This window comes from Anas acuta, chromosome 2 (assembly GCF_963932015.1).
Source record: "Anas acuta chromosome 2, bAnaAcu1.1, whole genome shotgun sequence".
NCBI classification, from domain to species: domain Eukaryota; kingdom Metazoa; phylum Chordata; class Aves; order Anseriformes; family Anatidae; genus Anas; species Anas acuta.
In genome coordinates, this window is record NC_088980.1 from 105,810,444 (window position 1) to 105,835,804 (window position 25,361).

Consider the following 25,361-nt stretch of genomic DNA (forward strand, 5'->3'; position numbering starts at 1 on the left):
AGGATGGGTTGATGGGCAGAGGCCAGTAGGATGAGGTTCAACATGGCCAAATGCCAGGTCCTGCACGTGGGTCACAACAACCCCGTGCAATGCTACAGGCTTGGGGCAGAGTGGATGGAAAGTTGTGCAGAGGGAAAGGATTTAGGGTTATTGGGTGATGCTCACGTGAACATGAGCCAGCAGTGTGACCAGGTGGCCAAGAAGGCCAACACCATCCTGGCTTCTATCAGGAGTAGTGCAGCCAGCAGGAGCAGGGAGGTGATTGTCCCCCTGTACTCTGCTCTGGTGAGGCTGCGCCTTGAGTGCTGTGTTCAGCTTTGGGCCCCTCGCTACAAGGACACCGAGGCCTTGGAGCGTGTCCAGAGAAGGGCGATGAAGCTGGTGAGGGGCCTGGAGAACAAGTCTACGAGGAGTGGCTGAGGGAGCTGGGGGTGTTTGGTCTGGGGAAGAGGAGGCTCAGGGGAGACCTCACTGCTCTCTGCAACTACATGGAAGGAAGCTGTGGGGAGCCGGGGCTTGGTCTCTTCTCACAGGTAACTGGTGGTAGGGCTAGAGGGAATGGCCTCAAGTTGTGCCAGGGGAGGTTCAGGTTGGAAATGAGGAGCCATTTCTCCTCAGAAGGAGCAGCCAGGCACTGGGACGGGTTGCCCAGGGAGGCGGTGGAGTCACCGTCCCTGGGGGTGTTCAAGGAGAGGCTGGACGCGGTGCTTGGGGACATGGTTTGGTGGGTGACATCGGTGGTAGGGGGATCGTTGGAGTAGATATCTTGGAGGTCTCTTCCAATTTTAACGGTTTAGATTGTGTGAAACAATGACAAATACGGACACTGTGAAAGAACAACAACAACACCAACAACACGCCGCTCGATGTGCGCAGCCGCTCCCCCCCCACCCCTCAGCCGCCAACGGCGCCTCAACGCCCTCTGCGCGCGCGTCCAGCACGCGGCGGCGGCGCCCACCGCGCCTGCGCACCCGGCCGGGCGGGCGGCGGAAGCCGCGGCTCTGCCCCCGCCCCGCCCCGCCGCCGCCGTGCCGGAAGCCGGGCTCGCTGCGAGGCCGCGGGACGCTTTCGCTTCCCGGCCGCGCTCCTTCCGCCCGGCGGCAGCGCGGCGCCAGGCGGGGGAGCTCGCGGGCCAGCGCCCCCCCTCCCACCTCACCCCACTCCCCTCCGGGCGGCGCTGCTGCAGCCGCCGCCGCCGCCATCGTCGCGGGCCGCTTTCCGCCTCTCGGCCTTCCCAACATGGCAGCGACGGCGGGGGGCGGCCGCGGCTCCCGCAAGCCGGCTCCGTCCCGCAGCAGCAGCAACAGCAGCAGCAGCAATAGCGGAGGAGGAGGAGGAGGAGGAGGAGGAGGCGGCGGGGAGCGCAGCGTCTTCCTCTTCGACCGGCGGCGGGAGCAGGCGGACCCGGAGGAGAAGGTGCTGAGCTGCGGCAGGGACAGCTACCGAGCCTTCCGCGCCGCCGTCTGCCAGGTGCGGGGACGGGAAAGCGGGTTGGGGGGGGGGTGCGTGTGTGTGAGGGGAGCCCCAACGGCCGCCAACGGTCGCGCCTCACGGGCTGCGGGGGGCTGAGGGGCGATGAGGGGCGTCGGGTGCAGCTCCCCCCCCCCCTCCCCTCACGGGCCCCCTGGCGGGGCGCTGAGGGAGGGCGGCGGCGGCGGCGGCCCCGCAGCTCCCCCGTGTGGGCAGGGAGCGGCCGGCCCTGTGCTGTCCAAGGTGTTTGCCGGGAGGTGGGGCCGGGCCTCCGGAGCCCCGCTCGGCCCCCTCGGCGCCTCTCGCTTTCGGTGGCGGCCCGCTGGGGCTTCCGGGCGCTGTCAGGTGGAAGTTTCGCAGCGCTTAGTTTGCGACTTTAAAACAGCGACCCCTTCTTTTCTGTCACTTTCCGGCTGCTCGCTTGTGGAGAGCACGAACTTATCAACCGCCTTTATCTCTTTATCTTATATCCTTTAACTCGTGGTGCGCATCGTGAGCTTTGCGTGAACTCGTTCTCACCAAACATTCGCTTTTGGTTGCTTTGCCCAGTTGAATTTCCACGCCGTTCTCCAGGCTGTGTGTTTTTGCAGAGCATCATTTACTTTGCCCTCCGTCTGGGCAGTGTTCACGGTGATACTTTTGTTCTGGGATGGGGGTTTTGAGCTACCAGGGTGGGCAGGAGTGCCTCACACACGCCTGCCTCTCCCTTGCACAGCTCTCTCCCATCAGTGTTCAGGATGGCACATTACCGAGCTGTCCTGCTGGCCGCCCTGCTTTGCTGCTTCTCGTCTCTGCAGCGTGCTCCAGCAACTTCTGTTTCCATGCCTCTTCTGTGTACAGTGGTTCACAGGTTTGGGCCTATTTAAAGGTTTATTTAGCAATAAACCATCAGCATGTGCCATCCTGGGTTTTCTGATCTCAAAAACGTGTTGATATCAGGGCTTTCCTGCTACAAGGCAGACCGCTCCAACACAGCGCTTGAGAAGTTCGTCCCTGCAAAGCAGAACTTGATGTTTTTGGATTTGGTGACACTTAAAGTGGGAATTTCAACTCTAAGTTCTTAGCATGTCAACACCCAAAACATTCTCACTACTCCTGGTAGAGTTAAGTCTTGTTTTGAGGTGTTAAGTCTTGTTTTGAGGTGTTAAGTCTTGTTTTGGGGTGCGAAGTCTTTAGAATAATAGAGTCCATGCTGTTAAAAACCTGTGCAGCAAGAACCTTGAATGATCATTCCCTCAGGGAAAGGGCATCTGTAATAATGTGTTGTCTGCGAATTCAGCCAGAGATGCCTCCATCACAGCTAATTTCAGCGAGGTCACACTTTACAGCTCAGAGCTTTCATTATCTTGTGGAACATCTGATTCTGAATGCATGTCAGTTTCTCAAGGTAGATTGTTTGACATGTCCAGTAAATACTGGTACAGCAAAAACTGTCAGGCTTGGTGGGTTTGGGAAGTTTGGCGTCTGTTGTGTGGCACGCTGACAGTGTAGAGGTTTTCTTGTTGGGCTTTTGGAAGAGCGTTCTGGCATCTCAGTGCCTCTCGCAGTTTTGTACACTGCAGTTGGCCAAGCATCATCCTGCAAAAGGCAGAATTCCTGGCATCCCGAAAGTTGGAACTAACTACTTTCAGGAGAAAGATGATGAATGGATTTACGGGATCGAGACAGACTTTCCCCGCTTTATAGTGCTGAAAGCCTTTCAGGGAAGTGAAAGTTCAGGGGAAAAAAACTTTTTGATAAGCAAGCTTTGAATTGTTTAGATAAGATGAAGCGGAATGTCATCTTCACTTTTCTCCAATTAAAGCTATTAGACACCATCTGAGTGAAAGATGAGGCAAACACAGTGTATCCAACAGTGTTTATTTCCACGGTTATCCTGTCTGGAGGCTCAGCCTCAGTACATGCTTGGCTTTAGATCTACTTTCATTGGCAGTTTGTCACACAACTGAGTTATTCTGCTGTCACAGCTGGGGTGGGCATGCATTTTTCTATCTGCCAGCTAGCTGTGAGGATGGCAGTGTCTGGCAAAGGTGCTGGGTGTGTGTTCAGCTGTTGGAACTGTTTTTGCTCTGAGCATCATCTTATGGCAGGAGAGTTACTTTAGATATACCTGAACACATAAGAGTTAAAGGAGGATGTGTATCTTGGAAAATAATGTTTAAAGCTGATTGCAAGCTGAAAATATCTGAGTACTTGAAGGCATGGTCTCAGGCTGCTGCTTCTTGAGACTTACACTTTAATCTTTTTACAGCAGAGATAGGGAAGTGACTGTCCCTCGGTACTGAGCTCTGGTGAGGCTGCACCTCGAGTACTGTGTTCAGTTTTGGGCCCCTCACTACAAGAAGGACATGGAGCTGCTGGAGTGTGTCCAAAGACTGCCAATGAAGTTGGTGAGGGGTCTAGAGAATAAGTCTTAGAAGGAGTGGCAGAGGGAGCTGGGGCTGCTTAGCCTGGGGCTCAGGGGAAACAATATCCCCTCAACAATTACTTCAAAGGAGGCTATAGGGAGGTGAGGGTTGGGCTCTTCTCCCAAGCATGAAGTGATAAGATAAGGAAATGGCCTTAAGTTGCACAGGCAGGTTTAGGTTGGGTATTAGGAGGGATTTCTTCACTGAGAAGGTTGCAGAGTATTGGAACAGGCTACCAAGGGAAGTGGCTGAGTCACCATCCCTGAAAGGTCTTCAGAAAACGTGTAGATGTGGAGCTTAGTGACGTGGTTTAATGGGGGGCTTGGTGGTGCTAGGTTCAAGGTTGGACCAGATGATGTTAGAGGACTTTTCCAACCAAAATGGTTTTATGATTCCTTATGCTGACATAAAGTTAGTGCATTCCTGTTGGTGTAAAAAATTAAGGGATAGTTGAGACAGGTGGTTCAGCAAGTGAGAGGTGGGTTTAGGAGCTGATTCATTTTCTCTGTTCTCTTTTTATTATTAAGGTGTATTTCTGTTTTGAAACTTCTGTTTGTTTTGGTTTTGAAGTAGATACTTGTCACCTAAGGACTTTTGGAACTGTCCCCTAACAGCATGCATGGCAGCGTGGTTAGATGTGGCATTAGATGGTTATAAATTAGCCTTTCCTTTCTGAGGAGGAGAGGAGAGAGATCATAAAACTATATATAAAAGAGGCTGGAGCATATTTAGTCTTCATTATTCTTGCTTGCAGTGATCCTAAAGCAGTATCCTCTTAAATGATCTGTTAGTTTGATTCTTCCATTTGTGCACTGTAGAGCATAGGTGGAGCATTCATGTAACTTCAGTCCCCAGAACCATGAAGTTTTGAGATGAATAAGTGAAATAAATAGGGAGTTTTATCTCTTTGTGGGAGCGAAATTGCTTGCACACCTTTCAGTCTTTTATCAGGTCTATGGCACTGTTTGCTCTTGATGTTTAGAGTTTAATTGGAAGGTGATTGCTTGCAGTGAGGGGAATGGAGATAAGCAGCTAATCCCAAATTCCGTGGCTTAAGTTGCCAAGTACGCCGTGAAGTTGGAACACCTCAGTTTGATGCTGAACTAGTAGGAATCCTTCCAGGTGCTTGTAGAGGGCACACTGCTTTTTAAGCAGAAAGATCCCTGTGTTGAAAACTGCAGAGAAGTGTTGTAACATATAAAGGGATATTTGAAATGAGTCTGAAGGGTGCCTTTGGTACTGAATTCAGTGTTACTATATAAATATAAAATGGACTCGTTTAATTTTGACACTTCTCATCATTGTGGCCACATGGTTTGAAGAAAAGTATGTGTGTATAGAAAGTAAAGATTTGTAATTTAAGTGTATGCTTGAAATTTCAAACATACTTATAAGCCAAAAATGTTTTACTTTAAATGTTTTGTTGAGCTTTCCATTGTATCTTTCCCATTGAGTCCTTCCATTCTACCAACTGCTTAAAAAGATTCTTTTTCCAGTCCTCCATAATAAATTCCAGTGCATCACTATGCTAAGAGGCAAAAAGGGTGTTCATTGGAAGGGAGTGTTGAGAGAGAAACACAGCTGTAGTAGGAACTCAGGAAATAAGTGTAATTTTTTTTTTTTTTTGAATATTTGCTTGCCAATGCCTAATAAGTAACGTTTAATGACATTACTTGTGATCAATGAACAAGTATTAGCACCTTAAGCTGTTTATCACCAGAGGGTAACTCTTAAATCCTTTTAAGAGCTGTTTTAATACCTTGCTAAGCTACTGTCCCAGTAATTTGCTCAATGCAAGTACTTCCATTCTGAATAATGAAATCAATCCCTCTTGCAATGATTATATTTTTGTATTATAAAACCTATATTCGGTCACTCACTTTTCAAGATGATGTGATCAGGAACTAAAATAGATAATGTTAAAACATGCCATACATACACAAAATGTAGGGCACATGTAAGACCCAACAATATTGAGATTTTTTTTTCCCAAACCTGCCATACTGTGTTTCAGGCTTCACTGAAATGCTTGTGTGTAGCACCTTCGCTTTTGTTACTGACATTTCAGAAGGAAGAGGATACAGTTTGCATACCTCTGTGCACTTGCAGTGCTATTTAATAACGTAATACCAATTATTAAACGTATTTGTACGGCTGCGTGGTTTTTAAGTTCATGCTCAAATTTGAACAGTGGTGATACTCAGATGCATGGTGTCTGCATTCCTTGAGCATGAGCTATCCAGGGGCAACTTCCTGGATGTCACAAAGTATTTTGCTTCTGAAGAGTGGCTTCTGAATCCTTGTTACTTTTATCAAGTGATGCCATACAATTCAGTTTCATGGTGGAAGCTGCATGGAGTTGATGTTAACTTTGGCAGATAACTTTGTTATTTGTGCTTGTGAATTTCTGCTGAGAGTTACTATAATTGCGCAAGCTTTTAACAAGTTCGCTAATGGCAGCATGTTTCTTGTATAAGTTTTAGGGTCTTGATCTTTCATCTTGTTAGGCCTTGCAAGACTGTGTAGGTTAACTCACTGTTCTGGAAAAGATTTCTTAGATCTCTGTATGCAGCTTCGTTAGAGAGCTTCTGTCATGCAGCTCCCTTCTGTTTGTTTGTTGTGTTTTGTGTTTTTTTTCTGTCCTTTTCTGTTATAGGTGTGATACTGTTTTAATGTGGCATCTTCAAGTAAAGCATCTTTTATTATTGAATTTTGTTCTACGTAGTGATGTTCTTAATGTTTCTGTTGAAGTATCTTTTTGTAAATACTTACATCAGTAGCTTCTGAAAGTAGAGAAACCCACAACCACTACAGAGAGGGCAAGGCACTTCATGTTCTGCTCTTTTATCTTGTGCAATTTGCTCTTTAGGCTGAAGTGTTTGTCAATAAAGAATGTTTCAGAACGCTAATGCTCAGTGCTCTGTTTTGTAAGTAGGCTGTCTGTAGTGACCATCTGCCCAGGGGCTACTGAGTAATCCTGTATTTCTGTCATGTACAACTGAGCTCTGAGAAATGCTTACAGATAACTTCTGTTTTGAATGCAACTCCTTTTCTAGAGACCTTTGGAACCCTTTTCTGTTGATATACAAAGATGTTTTATGTTTCTGTGATAACATTAATTACATCCAAATGAGCTTGCTCTGCTCATTTGCTCTGCTACCATGACTGCTCAGTATTAGGTCCTTGCTATCAGATCCTCAGCAGTTCATCATCATCTTTAGAGACCAACTGGGTGACTCAACAGCAGACTAGAAAAGTTTATCGGATTAATGCACTTAGATGCTGTTGTATGCAGTTGTTCTCAATTACTTCCAGCAAGACATTAGTCTCCAATTAATATATTTAATCTTATTTATTTGCTATTTTATATGAATGACCTTAATCTTATTCAGTTATATGAATAATGGAGAGATGTGATACAAAGATCCAGTAAGCACAACTGAAAAACAGTTCTTGGTTTGAAAATCTGTGACTTGAGAATACATTTTTTTTCCCTTAAATGTGTCTTGTAGTTTCTTTCATTTGTTGGTCTAACAGATCTCTTTCAATTTGGACTGATAAGTCTTCTTAATGGGGCATAAAGCAGGATAGCTGACTGCTAAGTGTCCATCTTTCAGGTGATAAGTTGGCAGGTAACACCGAACATTCAGCCAATTCAGCCAACCTGCAACTTTGCATGCAATTACAAGCTCACAGAGCTTGGATGTGGCATTTAGGCTTTTGTTTTATTTTAAAATTCCTGAACAAGTTGCAGCAAAAAAACTCCTGCATCAATGTGTAATACTCAAAGTAAAGCCGTGTTTATTTATATTATGTAGCTGAGGTGTGTAGGTATTTTCTGAGAAAATTAGTAGCTACAGAGGACAGCACTGAAAATGCCCATGCTGGGTTTTGGTACAATTAACTGAAGCAGTTCAGGTTCCCATTAAGAGGTTTGCACCTCCAATCTGATCCTGGTAGCCAGAAAATTATTTCTAGGCTAGTTGCCGTTTTATGGAAGATGACTGCATGGCTGTTAAGTCTGTGTTAGTCCCTGGCTACATCGCTAGGCCGCGAGGCCATCATTCCCCAAGAAGTTGCAGAGAGCCACGGGGCCATCCTGTGTTTAATGCTCCCCAAAATGCATTTTGCTTTCTGGGCTGCCAGGGTACGCTGCTGGCTCATGCTGAGCTGCTGCCACCAGCACCCCCAGACCCCTTTTTGCAGATCTGCTCTCTAGTGAGTCAGTGAGAATGTTCCCTTCCTTCAGTTTGAAAAGTTGACCCCGTCAATGATTATTTTATACTTTGCAGTGTTAGGTAAAATACCGGAGGATCACTAGAAGCAGACCGGTGATTCTTAACCTACTGTGTGTTATTTCTTCTTCACTTAACACTTCAAGTCCATCCGCGTTATTCCAAGCCATGGTGATATGCACACAAAGTTGGGAATTTGGTTGCTGAACATCTTTTCCAAAGCAAATGGTAAATCTAGAGGCAAGATCTGTGTTGACTTCATGCTAAGTGTTGCAGTTGGCTTAGCAGCCAGGTAAGACTCACAGTGCATGTTCAGATCAAATAGGAAAATTTGCTTTGGGTGCCTGTGTGATTATATACAAGGGAATAAAAATGAAAGTGAAACCTGATTAAAGGAGTTTTAGCTGCCGATAAGGTGTCTGCAATCTGTGAGCTTCTGTTTTTTGTTGGCTTCTTGTGTGTTTTTAGTATATAAAGAAAGTCATCAATCACAGGTTAAATTGAACCTTGATTCTTGATTGAGATTTAAGAGTTAGAAAGATCACAGTTCATTGACACTTGCACATATCTTAGCTATAAACTGCTCTGCTGAAAGCTTCTCGGATGTCTGGCATTCTTCATCTGGCTGTTTCAAACTCTTACTTTCTAGCCTGATATTCATCTCATGTCGTACACGTCCACCAACAAACTGAGAGCCATTAACTTTAGTTACCATGAAACACAGGCAGCGCTTCAGGCTGAGCCTTCAGTTTATAAAGAATATGTTTCTTTCGTTAGAGTAAAGACAGCTTTTTTGCTTATGTACCATTTCATAGGTGCAGTACCTGGGTTCTTGAGCTAGGCAAAACAGGCTCAGTGCAGGAAATTTTTCTTAGTTTAACTTATTTCCAATTAACAGAAACCTTTGATTGTTCTTTGCTGAAGGGCAATCAGACAAACACATAGGGAAACACCTTTCCTCCCCCTTCGCCAAGCTCCCTTTCTGCCCTATATTTCCCTTCCCTGATTCCCAGCATAAACTTTGCTTGTCAGCTCCTTTGGTGAGGCATGAGGTGGAGCCTTGTGCTTAAGGGTTTCTCTGTGCCACTCCTCCGGGCTCCTTACTGGTTTTCTTCTGCTCTGGCACAAGCCACAGACCCGTGGGGGTGGGAGGGTAGATGGGAAACTCCCTGCTCTGACATAGCTCCTCCACAGGCCACTGCACTTTTCAGGTTATTGCTGCTCTGGCTTGGTGCACCTCCTTTCAACGTTGTCTGTAGCACCCACTGGTGATGTCTCCTGCTCTATGTCTCCTCTGTTGCTTCTCATGTGTCTTCTCCATTTCTTCCCCATTAAGATTGAGCAGAAGCATCATATGCTCCTCCAAGTGGTTGAAATTTTGGTGTGCGGTGAGTTGTCCTCATTGGTTTCATCTGGCAGTCACTCAGGGCAGTTCATGGCCTTCTCTTTCACTGGTCACTCGCCATGGCCCTCTGGGAACAAAACCCTTCAAAACACAGGCAGTGCTCCTCTAAGTGTAATTATCATCTGTGACTCAGCAAACAATGTAAATGGCTCTTAGGAGTACAAAGAAAACAAGCTGTAGTTGTTTTCCTAGCCTATTCAGAGTCCGGTTCATTGCCATCTTCTGTGCTTTTTATTTTTCTGGTGTCTCTTTTTTATGGATGTAGCTGTGCATCTTTGTAACACTGCAGTTTTTACATTTGCATGTAGTGATCCTATGTAACCAATCATGTAGGAGCCCTTGTCTTTTCACAATGCACCCCTTTTTTTAGAGAACATACATTCTTTTTTTTTTTCTTTCGGATTGTTAATTTCCAGCTTGTTGTGGTCTTTCCCAAATGATTTATTTTTTCTTGTATCCAAAAAAACATTTTGCTTACCTCTTGACATAGCATCCAAGCATGTTTTTGCTGTGAATGCACAGGGACGCTTCTGAGTGTAGTGATGCTGTTGTACTCTTCAAGATGTTGTTGACGGAATCACGGAATAGTTGAGGTTGGCTGGACCTCTGGAGGTCACCCGGTCCAACCCCTGCGCTAGCAGGGCCACCCAAAGCGGGTTGCGTGGGATGTGTCCAGGTGGTGTTTAGATATCTCCAAGGAGGGAAATGTCAACCACACCTGGGCAAGCTGCACCAGTGCTTAGTCACCCTCGCAATGAAAAACGTGTTGCCTGATGTTCAGAAGAAACCTACGGTGCTTCAGTTTGTGTCCATTGCCTCTTGTACTGATGCTATGCACCACTGAAAATAGCCGCGCCCTGTCCTCTTTGCTCCCTCCTGATGCAGTGAAAACTCAGTAACCAAAGTTAGTAAGCAGCTCTTCTTTATTACGGTGCTGGGTATGTGTGGGATCGCTCTGCCTAACACACACCAGGGGTTACAGGCAGTGTGCTTATATTAGCAGCATAAATACATATTAATTTCATTTCTGTCTCTTGCATATTCATCAGGTCTCCAAAGACTCATTAACGTAGATTCCCTTCCCTATTCGCATGCATACTGGAGTCCTTGTGTGGTTGTCGGGCGTACTCTGGTGGTCTTTTGAAGGCCAGAAGTCTTCCTTGCTGCTAAGCTTCTGATATTTCCTTTCTTTGACAGACTTCAGCAATCAAGCCAGTTCTTGCTGGTTCCACTATTCATACACTCCTTTACTCCCTTGTCTTTGGGGTCGTTAACATACAATGTGCTAGCTAAGACCTACAGAATCAACATCCTTTATCTTGTTCCCTGTCTCACTCCCTCCGGGTATTTATAGATGTTGATAAGAACCCCCCAGGCCTCCTCTTTTCCAGCCCCAGCTCTCTCAGCCTCTACCCACACGAGGAATGCTCCAGCCCCTTCATCATTGTCATGGTCCTTCACTGGTCTCTCCCCAGTGTGTTTATGTCTCTTTTGTACTGGGCAGCCCAGCACTGGATCCAGCACTCCACATGTGGCCTCACCAGCAGATAGCAGAGGGGAAGGATCACCTCACTCACCCTGTTGGCAATGCTCTGCCTAATGCAGCCTAGGGCACTGTTAGCTAGCTTAGCTGTGAGGGCACAGTGCTGGCTCGTGTTAAATGTGTTGTACAACAACATAAATACTTTAGACAAAAAGCTAGATTATGGTTGTGCATCTGGAAAATTTGTAGAAGGATAATCAAATGTATAATCTGAATGTGCGTTAGGTTGTCATATGAATCTTCTGAAGTCAGGAATTAGGTGCATTATTTGTGCTTATTTGAAAAAAGACATAATGCCAGGCTGAAAAGGGCTTAGCAGTGAAATCTGAACTTGATAGCAAGTCATCAAAAGATACAATCTCTTGTACATGCTGGAGTCTTACTGAAAGACTAAACATGACAGAACACCAGCTGACAAAATCAACTGTTGAAGTAAATTACCCAGAAAGTTAATCTTTTTTCCAGGAATGACCAGCTCATCCTCCTGGAGGCTGCATCCACATAATGGGATACGCATTGAGCTCCCTCACTGCTACCAGCACCCTGGGCAGAGATAGGGAGAACTGAGATTATCAGGTGGAGGGAAGGAGGAAGCAAGTGAAGCTGTCAAACGGAACTTTGATAAGTTGGCCACAGTTTACAAAGCGTCTTACATTGCTATGTGGGTAACAACAACAGGTTGTCTGCAGTTAAGACCACTGAACTTGATCTGTGAACCTGCCTAGTAATTTATCTCCAAAGGACAACCAGAATTACGCAGAAAGGAGCTGCCTCCAGTACATGGAGTAATGCTGGGCTCAGCCAGGAAATGCAGGTGTGGAGCTGCCTACGAGCCTGCAGTTACATCAGCTCCATTGAGATCCAGTCATGCAGTGAGTGAGAGCACAGAAAGGAGAAGGCTGCCCCTACTCAGACAGCAGGCTCATGTCTTGTGCAAGGACTACCTCAACCCTGCTTTCTTACACTTCAGATAAATCTTGGACACTTCAAAAGGTTTTGAAAGTAGAAGAAAATTTGGGGGGGAGGGGAGTGTAGAGAAAACAGGGAAGCTGTTATATCTGGAAGGAAAATATGCTTATCTGTGCTCTCAGATTCGAAGCTCTCCAGTCCAGTTATTCACTGTTAACCTCCAAGAGCGTGGTAGGATGTTAGTATTTTTAATTGCTTATTTAATAGAATCACAGAATCACTAAGATTTAAAAAAAAAAAAAAAAAAAAAAAAAACTCCAAGATCACCTCGTCCAACCATCCCCCTACCACCAATGTCACCCACTAAACCATGTCCCTAAACCAACCTTTCCTTGAACACCCCCAGGGACGGTGACTCCACCACCTCCCTGGGCAACCCATGCCAACGCCTGACTGCTCTTTTTGAGGAGAAATGTCTCCTCGTTTCCAGCCTGAACCTCCCCTGGCACAACTGGAGACCATTCGCTCTAGACCTACCACCAGTTATCTGTGAGAAGAGGCTGACCCCCAGCTCCCCACAGCTTCCTTTCAGGTGGTTGTAGAGAGCAGTGAGGTCTCCTGAGCCTCCTCTTCCCCAGACTAAACACCCTCAGTTCCCTCAGCTGCTCCTCACAGGACCTGTGCTCCAGGCCCTTCACCAGCTTCATCGCCCTTCTCTGGACACATTCTAGCACCTCAATGTCCTTCTTGCAGTGAGGGGCCCAAAGCTGAACACAGCACTCAAGATGCGGCCTCTCCAGAGCCGAGTACAGGGGGACAATCACCTCCCTGCTCCTGCTGGCTGCACTACTCCTGATAGAATCCAGGATGCCGTTGGCCTTCTTGGCCACCTGGGCACACTGCTGGCTCACGTTCAGGCAAGCATCACCCAACAACCACAGATCCTTTCCCTCTGAAACACTTTCCATCCACTCTGCCCCACACTTGTAGTGCTGCATGGGGTTGCTGTGGCCAAAGTTCAGGACCGGCACTTGGCCATGTTGAACCTCACCCCATTGGCCTCTGCCCATCTTCTCCTTGTTCTGAGCATTATTTTCCTGCATGGCTTTGCCATATGGAAATCTGTGCACTGTGAGAGGTTAAGTTGAAGTGACTTTCACATAACCGTTAAGAGCCTAGAATAATTATTATATTTTTTGAGTTTGAACGTCAATCACTTCATGTCATGTCCATTAGTTTCACTTGTACCAAGTGCTATGAGAAATGTGATAATTTGTTGTTGAGGTATTTTGCTAATGGATGCCAGCTGTATCTTTAACGTGGTAGCAACCAGGGTGAAAGTAATTGGAAGATAAGAAGCAGACTTCTCTGATGAAACCTTAAGTGGTGGTTTAAAAATATTTTTGAGAGTTTTAGCACTAGGGATAGAAAGAAAGAGATACGGGAAATGATCAGAGCAGGTTGCTACGTGTAGTGCAAGAGCTTCAGGGAGAGATCTGGCTAAGAGAGGACCTGTTGGAATCATGACCACAGGCTTAAAAGGTTTGATGGAGTTAAACATGACCAGAGTTGGCTTTCATCAGACCTGGAGTCTCAAAGATTTGGAGAGGCAGTAAAAAAAAATACAGATACCTGATATGTTATTTTCAGAAACAGATATTAACGTTGGATGCCAGGGTGCAGAGATCAGGGTGTGTAGAGACATATACGTAGAGGCATGTATGTAGAAAGCAGGATAGAAAGTCCAGAGCTGCAGAAGCATTCAAAAGTTGGAAAGAGCAGGGGGCAAATGATTTAGGTTTTGAAGAATATACTCAAGTGTTTTAACGATAAAGAGTTATTAAAAGCAACCTTAATATTTCATGTTAATATTTCATGATATAATTGGAAAACAAGTATTTCAGCATGTTTGGTTTAATGCCTTCAAGCATAATTAAATATGGGTCACCTAGTTCATTACTGTTCAAGTTGTGCAGTCTGAGGTAGAACTGTTAGTCTCGTTATTCAGCCTCCGAGGTGATTACCTGTAAGACGGTTCCTCCTTCTTAAATTCCTGTTGTTCCCTACAATGTTATTTTAAGTAAGAAGGCAAACCACTTCAGCTAAGTTGAGAAAGCAAACAAAGTTATGTCCTGGAATTAGTTTTTTCTGCTTCTGGGAGAAATACCTGGTCGCTTTTTAGTAATTTGTGCCAAAGCGAATAGAAAGAACACTGTTGGTTTTTTGTTGTTGTTGTTGTGTTTTGGTTTTTTTTTTTTTTCCATTTATCAGAACACTTCATGGAGTAGTTTCTTACCGTAACTAAATGACCTCTAATTTTGTAGGCGTTTGGCATAGCTTCTGATGAAAACTTTGTTATCACCACAACAAACAGGAAAGAAATTACAGAAGACAACTTCAGTAAGTATCTTAGAAGGCAAAATAAATACAGCTGTCTCTTATATTGACTGTAAAGATCACATGATGCTTTTTTTTTTTAACCCTATTACATGCAACAATTAACTGGAAATTAAAAATTCTGTAAGTTTGTCAAGATTTGTTACAACATTGAGTTTCACAAAATTGAAAAGTTTTTAACAACTGATAGTATGTTTACAACTATAAAAGATATTTTTGTACTTCCATCACAAATCTGTAAATAATAGGAAAAACGGCTCATAAATAGCTCCTACCAGAGAATTATTATTATCACATTATTAAGCTTGGGAATGTGGAAAGATTTTAAATTAGGTGTTGTGCCAGGAGGCTGAGTAGTCAGAGCCTAAGCAAATATAGAGAATACTTGAGGCTAAACATGTATTGTTTCTTAGAAGCTGATGAGTGCAGTGAACGCTCTTCAGTATACTTTATATTTCATCTTTATTGCAGATGATCTTGTTCAGGATGGAGTTACTTTATATCTACTACAGTCAGTTGATCAAATGCTACTTACAGCAACAAAGGAGCGAATTGACTTCCTGCCCCACTATGATACACTTGTCAAAAGTGGAATGTATGAATATTATGCCAGTGAAGGGCAAAATCCTTTGCGTAAGTATTTGCCAAAATAATCTTACATAACTGATGTTTGTATGAATGTAATGGTTATGAATAATGTAACTTGTAGTTGCAGCTGGCAGAAAATATAGTTTCCATAGCTGTAAAAGGAAACTTAATTATGGTGTTTACACAAATGGTTCTTTGAAACGTGACTCTGTCTGGATTCTTTCATGGCCATTTTTACAGAAATACCTTCCAAAATATATGTGTAAGAAGTTTGAGTATTTTAGACATGAGTCTTGATGATGATCTTGCACATGCCATTAGGACAGATCATCATTTTTATTATCAGTATTTTGTCTGTTGTACTTAAAATAGATTTGTGTTTGAATCTGATGACCATTTTTTTTATGAGCTACCACAGTCTTTTGCCTGGTGTTCTGTCTGTAGTTCTACAGAACTTAATGCTTGCTCTCATTGGTAAAATTTACTTCAAATATGGGGGGAGGAGTGGGAGAGAGAGATGCTTTAGTTTTTATCTAACTCATATTTTAAATGCATAACTAGCATTTTGTATTATTTTATTGAAAAAAATATTCATGGTTTCTCTGAAAAAGATATCTGGAGTTACAACTGCTTTTGAAGTATGTAGGTCTTAGGTACAGCAGTCTCAAAATTGTCTGGAAAAATGCAAACATCAAGATGCAAACATTAAACCATTTCCGCAGATTTTTGTTTCCAAAAAAAAAATCTCATCAGTGTCTATAAATAGCAATTGCATTTTTTAAAGTAACATTCTCTTTTTGCCCCCTCACTCTTTTCCTATTCATTCACTGGTCCCCCTCCCTGCTCACGAAAAGACACTGTTTTGGTTCAGTGCCTTCCTAGTTCTTGGTTTTGTTCCCACTAGCTGCCGTTATCAGAGATCTGAGAAGTAATATGAGAACAGAAAGGCAGAGATGCAAAAAATGTAATTTGGACACTTTTGAGTTCATGCCTGTAAACTTCTCTTTTCCGTAAATATGTCCAGTTACCTTTTGAACCATGTAAATTTTTAACATTTGTAATAGTTCGTAGTTTTGAGCCCCCAGCTTAATTGCATGTGATATGAAATGTTAACTACTTCAATCTATACAAAGAGATGTGACTTTTTTTCATTGTTAAACTCTACTTTGTCTGCCAGGGGAGAGACCATAAAGCATCAATTCTTGTTCACATTTTCTGTACCAATTATGGATCACAGGAGTTCTTTTTTCTAGGCATGCACGTTCTGTTCTACTTAATTAAGGATCTTGTTTGTACTTTTTTAAACAAAATAAAACCCAGGTACAACAGTACAAAGTAGCCTGAGCATTTCTTGTCTGTGTATAACTTCTTAAACTGAACTTGATGCTTCTGCCCTTAAGGTTAAGCTCAAGGCTTTTGTAAAAGTAGACTACTACTTCATTTCTTCGTGACACCGAACTGATGGTTGAAACTGATGGTGTTGAAAATTGCAATCTGTGTATGGTAATCATTACCTGCAGTGGCCATCCAAGGGTTTTTCAAGGAAACGTTGGGAAGTCTTGGAGATGTGAAACTGGTTTGTGGTATCCTAGAATAATTTAAGTCAGAAAGGTTTTCTAGGGGTCATATCATCACACCTGCTCAAAGCAGAGTTAATCAGATGAGGTGTCTGGATGAGCCCACTGAAGATTTGAATGTTTCCGTGAGAGACATTCACAGCCTGTTGGGGCAGCATGTTCTAATACTTTCCCATTGCTATGATTATTATATACATATATATATATATGTGTGTGTGTGTGTCTATGTCTAGTGAATTTTCCGCGTTCCAGCTTTTGTCCATTGTTTCCTGTTCAGTCACTGTACACCTCTGAGAAGAGTTTGGCTTCATCTCTGTACCCTCCTAACACAAAAAGAACAGTAAGGTCTTCCTTACCCTTCTTCTAAGTCTGAATGATCTCAGTTCCCTCAGCCTCTACTTGTACATCCTGTGCTCAAGTCCTCTGATCATCTGGAGGTCTCTTCTGGACTCAATTCAGTATTTTAGTGTCTTTCAGAGAAGGCCTGAAATTCAGTCCAACAAGCACTGAATAGAGAGGAAGCATCACTTCCCATTTAATGGGCTGGCTTACAGTGGTTAATATAGCTCTACATGCTGTCAGCATTCTTTTAGCCACAGGAGCACACTGTTGACTTATATTCAACGTGATGCTAATCCTGATACTTTCCTGTAAAGCTGCTTTAGAGCAAGTGTGCTTCTTCCCAGTGTGTACTGCTGCATGGGCTTAATGTATCCCTAGTGCAGGACTTAGGATTTGCCTTTGTTGAACTTCTTGAGACTTCCGTCAAGGTCCTTCTGCATTGTAGCCCTGCCTTCCATTATATTCACCACTTCCCCAAATTTGGTTTTGGCCATGAACTAACTTCCTGAGAGCACAGAGACTGTGTTACTGACCCTATTTTTGTTTCCTGTGGGACAGCACTAGTAACTGGCTGCTGGTTGGAACTTCGTGCTGCTAATTGCAACCTTCTGAGTTTGTTGGCCCAGCCAATTTTTAACTCACCTATTATGTTCATCTGTCTAGCAATTTGTCTATAAGATTACTGTGAGATACCACATCAGAGACCATTCTAAAGTCAAGCTATAAAACGTCACTGCTTTTCCTTTGTCCACAGAGCCAGTCATCTCATAGCAGACAATCAGGTTGGTTGGGCATGATTCATCTTTGGTAAAGCCACTCTGGCTGTTTCTGTGTCACTTTTCACGTGCCTGGAAATGTCTTCTGCAAGGACCTGTGATACTTTCGTGGTGACAGGTCAGGGATGTAGCTCCCTACATCCTTTCTGCCCTTCATGAAGAAGATAATTGCTTTTCTGCTGTCACCACTAAACAGTCACCAAAGGTGGTAGAGAGTGGCCTTGCAATGGCATCAAACAGCTTCCGTAGTGTCCTTTGCATGCATGAGCTTATGTGAGCTCCCCGTGTCTTCGTGTATTGGGGGAGATGATTTTTTCCCCACACATTCTGCTAGTAAGTTTAGGCATCTGGTAGAGCTCGGGGCAAACCTTGCAAGTGAAGATCAAGGGATGAGGGTGGGGCAGGAAAGCATATTAAGTACCTCAGCCCTTTCAGTGCCTGTTGTCCTTGGTTCCCTTGCCACATAGATCAGCAGATCCATGCTTACTGTAGCTTTCCTTTTGCTAGCAACATACCTGCAGAAGCCCTTCTCATTGCTTTTCATGTCCCTCACTAGTTCCAACTCCGAGTTTTGGGTTGTCAAAGTGTTGTCAACAGTGGGACTGTTCCTTTGGAGAATAAGAAGAAGCAGATTCAAGCAAGCAGATGATGTTAGCTTGTATGAAGCTAGCAGATACCATGTGTTCGTGTCAGGGTGATAGATCTTAATGCTGAACAGGACTTGATTGTTCTTCAGAAAATGAAACATTGCAACATCATACCTGCTACCTCGTGTCATATTTCAGTGACATGCGCTGTGGTGTATTGGGAGGTTCCTGTTATGGATACTGAAGCCGCCCAGAGGTAGATGGTTAGCATCTTATTTTAGGTTATCTAACTTTTCTGCTAATTTCACTCATCAGAATTCTTTCTGTTACTGGCAATGTTCTCTGTTTCTTCTTCCAGTCTCATCTTTGGATTCTGAAGTCATTTGTTGTTTTAAGCTGTGTGTTTTGCATATATGAATAGATTACAAGAGAAATAACAAAATCAGTAGGATGAGATTTCTTTGTCATGATTTTCATCAGTGTTGAATTATTGTTTGCTTACATACATTAATGCAGGCTGATAGAAAAAAAGTGACAAAAATACTTTTAGATAAATGTGTTAATTCCAAAAACCACGGAAGTATTGTCCTCACTGCTAGAGTTGGGTTAACTAGAAGCATTTCCATTCTCCACAATCACAGAATTTAACAAGACTCAAATGAACAAACAATCCAACTCTCATTCTGTTTTCACTTTAACAGCACTGCAATCAAACAAACAGTTGGTTTGATAGAAGGAACTGTTAAATCTCATAAGTTCTTGATGAATATGAAATTGTTCAGTACTTCATATAAGTGGTCATGTATTTTGCAGCTACTGCTCCTCTCCCATGAAATGCTGATCATTCCTTTGGTAGGAAAACCTCTTTTTTCCTTGTTTCAGGAGGCCTCAGAATGTTACTATGAAATGAAATGATAATGTTCTATTTTCCTTTATTTACTGGCACAGGTGATTTCTTTGCTGTTCCCTTTCTGTTCTTCATAAGACATTTTTCACTTCCATCACTTAACATTATGCTCACTTCCGTGCTGTACTGATTGCATCAATGCCTGCATCATTTAGTACACTTTTTCTTAAAAGTATATGAAGTATGTGCAAAAATCATGTCCACTGCCATCTGCTTCAAAAGGGCAGTATTAAAGTGCATTACCATATAGCTAAGAAAGTACAGAACTCCAGTGATAGAAAACCTCTGGATAACAGAAGGTGTTATCAACATCAAATCTTCTATTGGCATATAAAAACATTACATTTTACAGCGTGGCTTGAAGGTAGAATATAGTAGTTCTTTGACAGATTTTTTTTAAGTATGTTATCACAGAGATGCAACCAGTTTCAGTCACTGGCTCAGCTCCAGCCAGCAGTGGGTCCCTTTTGGAGCTGCTCTGATCTGACATGGGGCAGCTGCAGGGCTCTGCTCACAGAGGCCACTCCTACAGCCCTTCCCCCCACTACCAACACCTTGCCACATAAACCCAGGACAGGAATGTATTATCCTGATGGCTCAGAAGAAACTCCTGCAAATGTGTGTCTAATTGTTGTCTTTTAAGAACAGGATTTTAATATGTTGATTTTTCTCTAATTTCTTTAGCATTTGCCCTTGCCGAGTTGATTGACAATTCTCTATCAGCTACATCCCGAAATGCTGGTATTCGAAGCATACAGATCAAATTGGTAAGATAGAAACATTCTGCTTTTCTCAGGTGCGGGTTTCCTTTTTTTTTTTTGTGCTCCTTAATTTTTATTTTTATTTTTATTTTTTTCCCCAAACAGTTATTTGATGACTCCAATGGAAAACCAGCTGTTGCTGTGATTGATAATGGAAGAGGAATGACTTCTAAAGAGCTTAACAACTGGGCGGTGTACAGATTGTCAAAGTTTACAAGGCAAGGTGACTTTGAGAGGTTAGAATGTTTTAATCGTTTTTGCAATTGGCACATTGTACAAATACTTGTACAATGTCATTCGAAGGCACAGCTCTTCAGCAGTGCTTACCTGAAACCTGCCATTCTATGATTGCACATCAGGTACGTATATTCTGTGAGGAGAAAAGAAGTTTCATAACACAGAAATACTCTCCTGATGCTATGGTACTGCGAGAACATTTTTTTTTATTCTCGTGGCCTTTTCTAAGCTGTCTTCAACTCGTCTGCATACAGTTAAGAACATTCTGTGTTCTGCAGAGCTCTTAAGCCATGTTCATCTATTACCTGAAAGCTTTTCAGTAGTGCAGTAAACAATGCATTCAGTGACAGGTTCCCCAAGGGTATAGTGAATACAGGGTTTTGGTTAGGTTTTTCTTTTGACTTAATTGTATACAACGTAATGCAAAATTGTAACTGAAGATGTCTGTATCTGTTGAAGAAGGCTAGGCAAAATAAAAGTCTGTTGCCTTTAAAGAAGGAAGTAGACGTTTATGGTGTTTCTTGATGCTTGCAATAATACATTTTACAGTTTTCAGTCCATTCCATTTCAACCTGTACAGTGACAGTTAACCCTACTGTAGAAAAATTCCAGACAAGTAATTAATTCTTGAGCTTTAGTCATTTTTTATTTAAGAATACCTTAAAAATACCTTAGGCCAAGGACAGGATCCTTTGAAGATCGTGATCATAGCCTTAATCATAAATAACTTCTATGAAAAACCAACGTAAAGAGTACTGGAGCAGCAGGAAGTGATAATAGAGATGAAAAGGTTTGGGGTTTTGATAACTAGGTTATCTTGTCCAGTCATTAGTAAAGAAACACTGTTTTTGAGATCGCTCTCGGTGAATTGAATAACAATAGAAATGTGTAGTATTTTTAAACTATAAGTTTAAATTGTGGGTTGATACTGTTAAGAGCGTAGCTGTAAATTACACTAGGATACTTGTCTGCACATAACATTCGTTTTTGCAGTAATTTTAGAAATAGGTGTTTTTGCTGTTGTTAGCTTAAACTAGGTAAGACTGTTAATCCATCCAAGCTGACTCAAAAGACATGGAATTGAATTACTGATGGCGTTTGTCATCTCCTCAAGACTGTTTAAGAGATGGCTGGCATTTCCAATTTTGACTCAAGTGTTTTCATTGAGGTGTTATGTCATAAGGAAGAAGGCTCACTTAATGATCTGTTTTCATTAGCATAAGCAGAACGGCTAACATTTTGCCATATTCAAAGGAAAGCACTGAGGGATTTGCCCCTTATCTTGTACCATTTAAACCTGTAGATAATTGCTGGTACCACGGTACCTATGATGCAGACCTATTGGCAATGTCACTGTTTCAGTTAGCAGTGGAGAGAATTTTTAAGTACAGTAGTATATTTCTTTTTCTGTAAGATTTTCACTGCCAAATCCCTTTCTGTCTTTCAGTGTAAAAAAAAAAAAAAGTACATAAGCGAAAGAATAATTAGGTGAAATGGTCAGGTGTGTTTCACTGAATGCAGTTTGGTTTGCTAGAAGGGACAGAAGACATAAGATAAATTAAAGAGAAAGAAGTTACTCTATCAACATCCTTTTAAAATAAAAAGTACATCAGGAATTTTAGGCACATTGCTTTTAATTGAAATTATAATTATGAAATAAAAGACATTAGAAGAGAGGGACTGCAGGGAAGAGTTTAATACAAGCTGGTTAGATCAGAAGGATCTTTTTTCTTTCTTTTTTTTTTCCTTTAAATGATAATCGGCTTGAGAAAACTTATTAAAACCATTTTTATTCTCAGTGATCATTCAGGATATGTTCGTCCTTTGCCAGTACCTCGTAGTTTAAATAGTGATATCTCATATTTTGGAGTTGGCGGCAAACAAGCAGTATTCTTCGTTGGACAATCTGCCAGGGTAAGTAGACACCAATCCTTGGGTTCGTTTTAAAACATTTGAGATGTCACATCATGTCACTATTTTATTGTATTCATTTTAACTCTCATTTTGATTTTTAAATCCTAAAATATAAACAGATGATAAGCAAACCTGCGGATTCTCAGGATGTTCATGAACTTGTCCTTTCCAAAGAGGATTTTGAAAAAAAGGAGAAGAACAAAGAAGCAATATATAGTGGATATATTCGAAATAGGAAGGTAAGTAGCTTTAATGCTTTCTCATTTTTAATTGAAAGCCGTTCCTAGGCTAACATGATTTCCTGTGGTATTTCTTGTAACATAATTTCTGTGTAATATTTCTGTAATATTTGTCTGGGGATTTCTTCACTTCTGCATCACTTGCAATGTGTAGTGTTAAAGAATGTAATGAGAAACTTGTAGATACTGAAGCACTCAGTGATAGAAGAGCAACTCAACAGTGTGGAGTTGATGGATAGACAACTTGAGACTCAAGAAGTTGATATAAATGACTGCAGCAGCCAGGCAAGTTTGGAATACTGACGTGAAATTAAATGTCAGAATTTGTACCATGTGTGTCCTGAAAAAGTGCATGTAGGTGACCAAGTGAATGCTATGGCAGAAATAGAAATTGTAATGGATTACTGCAGTTTGAGTTGATGAAAGGCACCATAACTGGTTTAATTATTTTTTTGGTTAAGGAGAGCTCTTTGGTTCCCTAGGGAAAGTAAACCTTAACAGGACACTGTTGACTAACATATTTCACTACTTACAGTTAGCTCAGAGGTGAATCTTTTAGTTTAGTAACATTTAGTAATTTCCTTTTTGCCTGCTTTCTTGCAAAATGAGGCATGAAGCTGTATCATGCATTTGTGATTTCTAGAAAGATCTCAATCTTTGTGTTCAAAATACCTTCTTTTCTGGATGAAGCATATGCAAAAATTATCCACTGGTCTAGCATGAAGCATTACAGTAACCACTGTGTTTTTATGCAGCTTAGGAACCTGTCAAAGCAAGGTGCATTCATCCAGGAAAAGACAATCACAACTTCATTTTTTCTGTGAGACTGGTTTCAGCTGGAACCAAGGATTCATGTTTTCTGTTTCACAAACAAAGCATGTTTCTCCTCTATGAGTTCTATTCTAGAAAGCAGACTATCCATTTAAAAACAAAAATGTTTTTTTTATGGCGTGATGTACTGTATAAATTCTTACGTCTTGGACACACGATCGTTCCATTTGATAGATGAGGACATAGGTACTATGCAGTACTACGTTAAGCATGATTAAATGCATTTCTAAACATTTAAAATACTGTGATGAGTGAGTTGAAAATGAACTGGATCATGGATTCTCAGTTCATTTGTTTTGAATATGGAAGCTTTCGTTTTGAGCATTAGTCCTTTGTGATACATAGTGTTTGTGTGTTTGCGTTCCTGTTCTGATTTTTAGTCCTTTCAAAGGTGATGGGAGTTCAGCAATTCAGTTTACATTCCTGCTCTTATTATTTTACTCTTTTTGTAGCCAACTGACTCTACACATATCACAAGTGATGATGAAAGATTTCTTCATAATCTAATATTAGAAGAAAGGGATAAAGAGAGTTTCACGGCAGTTGTCATTACAGGTGTTCAACTAGATCATATGCAGTACTTGAAAAACTACTTTCATCTTTGGACAAGGCAGCTGGCGTAAGTTGGTGCTTTATAGTTGATTTAAAATTAGGCTTACTAACAAAGTCAGAGAATTACAAGTTGCTTCCTATTAGTACATCATCAATGGCTTTGTTCCTGTTAAGACTGTTGATGATGCATATTTTGTTGATGTATTCTTGGCTGTTTTTCCTAAAATCAGCACAACTGAAAAAGTCCCCAATCCAAAGAAAGATATTTACAAACATCAGCATCAGTGTGACTTTATAATTATTATATAATTATCAATTCTAATTATTAACCTAATCAATTTTGTTGTTACATTATTAATTATTAATCTCATTATGAGTAACTTAATACGTTATTACTTTGACAGCTGTACTCCTAACCTTAGTATCTAACTTTGTGTTCGTAGTGTTTTTAAATATATATATAGAAAAATGCTGCTTCATCCCAGCCTTAGAGGGAGAACTCTGTATGATACTGTCCACTCATTGCTAGTGTTGTGTAGTCCAATTTTGAAAAACTGGTGAAATAGAATTTGGTTTCTAATCTATAATTTATTTATTTTTGTTACTGTACTGTAATAGTAATGGGTCATACATAATGTGATGATTAGATTAGATAATATATTAAATGCTGTTCACATAACTTGTGACTGAAACCTTTTATAACTGTATGAAAATTTTGGGGTACATCTACATTGATAAATAACTTAGGTACCCCATTAGCTTCTAGGGTCTATTCTGATGATTAGCTGTATATACACGTCTTCATTCCAGAGGTCTCCCAAAGTGAAAAAACTGTTCCCACTTGAGAGGGAAGCCAGGCACCATTTACTCAATTACACCCTTGCAGCTGTTACAGCAAATCTAATAAGATTTTTGCTTCACAGTGTTATACAATTCATTACCAGTATTTCAGCTGGCCTTATTCCCTCAAACATCTCTGAATATCCTTCTGCCGTGACTTTTGCTACACAGGATGATACCAGTTTCATTCTGCTCTATTGGACTACAGAACAGCCCTCATTATTTCAGATGCTTTGAACTGGAGGGAGGGAAGATCAGTCCCAAGACAATTCTGCTTTAAGGCCACAAGAGCACTTCTTGAGGTCTAGAGGAGGTGCAAGCAAAATGCTCTGCAGTGAGGACATACCAGTCTGCTCTAAAGTCATGAGCAATGAGAGCATGAGGAATTTTGACCTGGGATCTCTCCTTGAGATGAATTTAGTGTGGTAGATGTCAGAAGCAAAGAGGTTATAAACATTTGCAGGTTGAGTTAGGTTCCTTATACATTCAGTCTCATTGGCTTGTATAAACTCATTTTTCTGCAAACCACTGCCATGAGGTTTAAGGACTCAGACTTTGGAAGCTGGAAGAATTAGCTAGCTTGTTTAAAAGTTGAATTAAATAGAATTTAAGATACTAAATTTTCTCAAACTTCATATCTCTACATAAAGAATTAACCTATCTGACAGTATAGATCTTTGCGGTTCTGAAATGGATGCAGGTGCTATGAGTGCATAATGTTTACAGATTTTAAAAGATGTATTTCTAATATGCAGGTCATATCCATAGCTTTGTCTATATTGAAATAGGGTAACTTTTTCTTTTTTTTTTTAATAATGTAAGGCTGGTGATTGTTAAATACTT

At 41.9% G+C, this 25,361-nt stretch overlaps 1 protein-coding gene across 1 annotated transcript in view; it reads left to right on the forward strand.

Annotated features, from left to right (window-relative positions):
• Positions 1 to 998: 998 nt before the first annotated feature.
• The window catches only part of SMCHD1 (structural maintenance of chromosomes flexible hinge domain containing 1), a 76,822-nt gene continuing 52,459 nt past the window's right edge, over positions 999 to 25,361 (forward strand). The window contains exons 1-8 of the mRNA XM_068671514.1: positions 999 to 1,470; positions 14,295 to 14,370; positions 14,839 to 15,000; positions 19,829 to 19,911; positions 20,011 to 20,141; positions 21,942 to 22,056; positions 22,176 to 22,295; positions 23,579 to 23,745. Of these exons, the coding sequence (XP_068527615.1) occupies positions 1,240 to 1,470; positions 14,295 to 14,370; positions 14,839 to 15,000; positions 19,829 to 19,911; positions 20,011 to 20,141; positions 21,942 to 22,056; positions 22,176 to 22,295; positions 23,579 to 23,745 (1,085 nt within the window). The 5' untranslated portion in view covers positions 999 to 1,239. The remainder of the gene's footprint in view (positions 1,471 to 14,294; positions 14,371 to 14,838; positions 15,001 to 19,828; positions 19,912 to 20,010; positions 20,142 to 21,941; positions 22,057 to 22,175; positions 22,296 to 23,578; positions 23,746 to 25,361) is intronic.